Source organism: Trypanosoma rangeli (genome assembly GCF_003719475.1).
Source record: "Trypanosoma rangeli strain AM80 chromosome Unknown Tra_15.4_contig_00779, whole genome shotgun sequence".
Lineage (NCBI taxonomy): Eukaryota > Euglenozoa > Kinetoplastea > Trypanosomatida > Trypanosomatidae > Trypanosoma > Trypanosoma rangeli.
The window spans coordinates 1-3,958 of record NW_021706530.1 but is presented as its reverse complement, the minus strand read 5'-3'; the positions used below and the strand labels follow the sequence as shown (position 1 = coordinate 3,958).

Here is a 3,958-nt window from a genome sequence, read left to right as displayed (position 1 = left end):
GAGAGGGAGAGGGAGAGAGAGAGAGTGGAGCAATATACAAGGAAAGAGGTTACCACCGACGCGTGTATGCAGCAGCGCATGCGTGGCACCAGTGACCAGAAAGAGCAGAAATACCGGTTGGTGGTAGTACCAGTGGCTCCATTCAAACAAACAAACAAAAAACAAACAAACAAACAAACTTTCAATTGAGAGCCCATCAGCGCAAAAACAAACAAACAAACCAAACCAAAACATGTACAACGGCACACATACGCACCAAAAACAGGAATAAACAAAGAACCACAACAATGATCTCTACAAGGGCACAGTCATCACGTGCCCAAGCATCCTTCTCTCCCCTCCGGCCCTCTACGCCGTGTCTTATGCCTCCGCCGTCAATCTTCAACCCGTCTCGCACCAGGTGCGTGTGGCAAAAAAAACGCGCAGTACCAAGACCAATGGATCAAACAACAAATACAATAGCCACGAAATAAAAAGAGCGGAATCAACCCCTCCTTCCCCTCTCTCCCTCTTTCACTAGACAATAATAAAAATAAGAAACACTTTTAGACATAATTGTGCGTCCCACATGCGCCTTGTGATGCTTAAAAATATCAGAGAAATACTTCGGAAAAATGAGGAAAAACGTGGGAAACACGTATATATATATATATAATTAATTAAAAACAAAACAAAACATGTACAGCGGCACACACTGCTTTTTAGCGATGACTAAACAAAACTTACTTCTATGCTTCCACTCCCACCCTATTGACAAGGCCGTCACAAGCGACACGCAAGACATCTGCCTCAAAGCATTCATCAACACTTTGAGGGTTGCTACAAACAAGATTAGATCTCCGTGACCCTCTTCATTTGCCTTTCCGTGCCAACACGTTTACAGCACCCTAATGTCTTTTTGTGAGCAGGGAGCGAGAACCGGAGTACTTCTTCTCCGTGGGGTTCAACGCCCGCAGCGAAGGGGATTTGGATGGAGCAAGCCGCCTAGTTGTTTCACCAGAAGAGGAACCTCTGCCACGCATCCTGCACTGAAACCCTTCTTCCGAGCGGGGCTTGCGTGATACTGAGCGGCCAGAGGTTCCCCGTTCTGTCTTATTCTTCATAGCACCGGCCGCTTCTGGCGTGTGTGGCACCTGCAACGGAGTCAACTTCAATGGGACATCCTTTCGTTTGTCTGCATTCCTCACACTGCGACCAAAAGACTTGCTTACCATTTCCTTGGACCTCTCATCTTGCATCAAAGAGTAAGGCATACAAGGAACAGCTACGCCGTTGGCCCCATTGGGACTCGATGAGAAGGACATGGGGTGCGGGCGAGGTGTCATCAGGAACGACACATCTTCTTCCTGTGGTAACGATTTTCTTGTTACGCTAAAGAAGCGTTTTTCATCACCGCCTCTGCTATGACTAATGACGCTGTCTAAACTTTTACCCCTGCTCTCGCTAGCCTCGCTGTTAACCCCACTGTAAGAGACACGAGAAGACGCATTGCAGGCGAAAGAACCCACATTTTGGTGTCTCTGTCCTATTCGCATCGATGGGCGGGAGCTGATGGGGTACTCGAGAGCCTCCTCATAATTCGATGCAACGTTTATTATTTTCGGCAGACACTCTTGGCTCAGCGACGCATACGCCAAAGAGGTGGTACTAGGCACGCTTTCACTCTCCGTCTCACTGCCTTCGTTGGCGAGTTTAATAATGTCCTCTACAGCAAGATCTGGGAAGAGCCGCGCGCGCTCCTTCACGGCCATGATAAGTTGGGTACGTTCTTCCTTGAGCTTCTGCGCCTTCTGTCTCCACATGTCCTTCGCAGCCTGGTTCTTCTTCAGATATTCCAGCAACTTCTTCTCGCGCTGGCGACTCGCGAGAACAATAGTCTGCAGTTCCTCCTCCCGCTGGCGCAGTTCTTCGAGGGCGTACGCCTTCTCCTTAATCTTTCCCTCCAACGCAACCACCTGCTCCCCGTCGTGTTGACCTCGTAGCTTCTCCTGCAGTTGTTTCATGCGTTCCTTGAGCTCGCGAATGATTTTGGCGTGTGGCTTCTCGTTGACCTTCACACTATTTACGATACCACGGGCGAGAGAGGCGTACCGCAGCGTGGACTCCGTCTCCGCAGACTTTGAGTGGTGTGGGGAGATAGTGGCACACATGATGGTGTGGGAGTTGCCACCAAAGTTGTCCGCCAGCACGTAAGTCAGGATGCTCTCACGGTACGGCACTAACTTCTCCCGGTTCGCCAACGCAGTGATGACACGGCGCAAGACGGAAAGGGACAAATTGATGGCGTTGGTCTCGGCAACTATATGTTTTTTGCTGCTGATGTTCTGCAGCCGCTCACTCCCGGCGAGGTCAATGAGGTTAATCCTGGAGGTGCAGTGCGTCGTCACCTCTTTCCCGCGCACACGTCCGCCGAGGTGAACTGTCTGCGTCAAAGCTATCTGAAAGATGGCGTGCGACCGGCTGCTGTTCTCATTGTGCTTGGTGCTCGCCTGCGCCCGCACGGCGTTTCCCTGCTTGATGTACATCAAACACTTACTCCAGTCATCCACCTCAATGGTGGTAAGACCCTCCACAAACCGACCGTACAAGGGGTGCTGTCGAACCCTCAGCGTCTCATACGCGTCCATGGGATCCGAGTGAAACCGACTACTGAACTGCGAGATGTTACCTTTTCTGCGCTCTGGCTTAAGCAGGTCCCGTACCTGTTCATTGTAAATCTCCATAAAGGAGATGGTCACTTTCGCTAGACGCGCATCCACAGGGTAATTCAGACATGACATGGACGCATCCAGCGTCTGCGCATACCTATCGCCCACTTCACTTTTCGCTCTGCTGCTGTGCTCGGATAAACTACACTCTGGTGAGTTTTTAGCGCTCGGTAACAACGATGGCAGCAACTGCTGTTCCACCATCTTAGTTTCGGCAATGCGAGTAAAGAGCAGGCGACAGAGGCGCGGAATGAGCCCCTCGCAATTTGGCGTACCCATCATTGTGTAGGTCTTGCCACTACCTGTTTGTCCATAGGCAATAATGCATGCGTTGAATCCGCGAAGCGACCAATCCACAACAGGAATGGCCAACATCTTATACACCTGCTTCTGCTCCTCCTCTCTTGCGTTGGTGCTGCATCGCTGCTCTACAGCATAATTTCCAGCGTCGTCAGGGGTGACACGGAGCTCTAATGTCCCCCCCGCGCCATTCACTACATGCCGTGGGGAGCCTTTCTGCCTGTTTGACCCAGTACCCTCGTGGTTGCGGGTGCCAGAAGCACCCAGGTCAACAGTAGGCGCAAGAGAGGAAAAAATGGTGTCAAATACAAAGGTGAGAGAAGACCCACCACTACTCTGCGGGTCGCGCAGCAGAAGCGTTTTGCCGTCCGCATCCACATCAACGACGGGCTCATCTAGCCCATTTAGCATACGTCCCTTTCCATCTGTTTCCCCAACTTTTTCCTGCTGCAAGAAGGGCCGGATACGAACGGTGACGGTAATGCCAACTTCATTTTTTTTCTTACTGGGATTTCGTTCATTTCGCGGAGAGAATGGGCCCGCGACACTTTCGTCATCCTCCATTAAAGGTGGCTTGCTTTGGCGGTTCCCCCTTGCGCTGATCATGGAGGCTGACTGTCTCCACATTCCCCTAAAGCACTACCAAGAAGCTCCGGAAAAGAAAAAAAAAAAAAAACTGTCCCACACACGTAGACCACGTGTGCGTGTACGCGCGTGGGTGTTTCGTATTATTACTATTTTTTTTTTTTCTTGTTCCTCTTCTTTACGTCCACTCCCTACGCCACACCTCGTATGTGACTTTGTACAGTCTCGAGGAAACGTGTGTGTGTGTGTATGTGTGTGGAGGATGGCAATGAACGGAAAGATTCCCAACAACACACCCACTGACGGGAAGAGAGAGAGAGAGAGAGAGAGAGAGAGAGAGAGAGAGAGAGAGAGAGAGAGAGAGA

At 50.8% G+C, this 3,958-nt stretch overlaps 1 protein-coding gene across 1 annotated transcript, besides 7 other annotated features; it reads right to left on the bottom strand.

Annotated features, from left to right (window-relative positions):
- Nucleotides 1-25: a microsatellite.
- A 118-nt stretch (nt 26-143) lies between these two features.
- Nucleotides 144-179: a microsatellite.
- Nucleotides 180-204: 25 nt separating this feature from the next.
- Nucleotides 205-233: a microsatellite.
- Nucleotides 206-288: a microsatellite.
- A 599-nt stretch (nt 289-887) lies between these two features.
- TraAM80_10068 (putative kinesin) lies at nt 888-3,635 on the bottom strand (the record flags this gene model as incomplete). The annotated part of the gene is made up of 1 exon (XM_029386718.1): nt 888-3,635. One exon carries the CDS (start codon nt 3,633-3,635, stop codon nt 888-890), a length of 2,748 nt encoding a protein of 915 aa, XP_029233424.1.
- Nucleotides 3,636-3,664: 29 nt separating this feature from the next.
- Nucleotides 3,665-3,684: a microsatellite.
- A 144-nt stretch (nt 3,685-3,828) lies between these two features.
- Nucleotides 3,829-3,851: a microsatellite.
- A 50-nt stretch (nt 3,852-3,901) lies between these two features.
- Nucleotides 3,902-3,958: a microsatellite.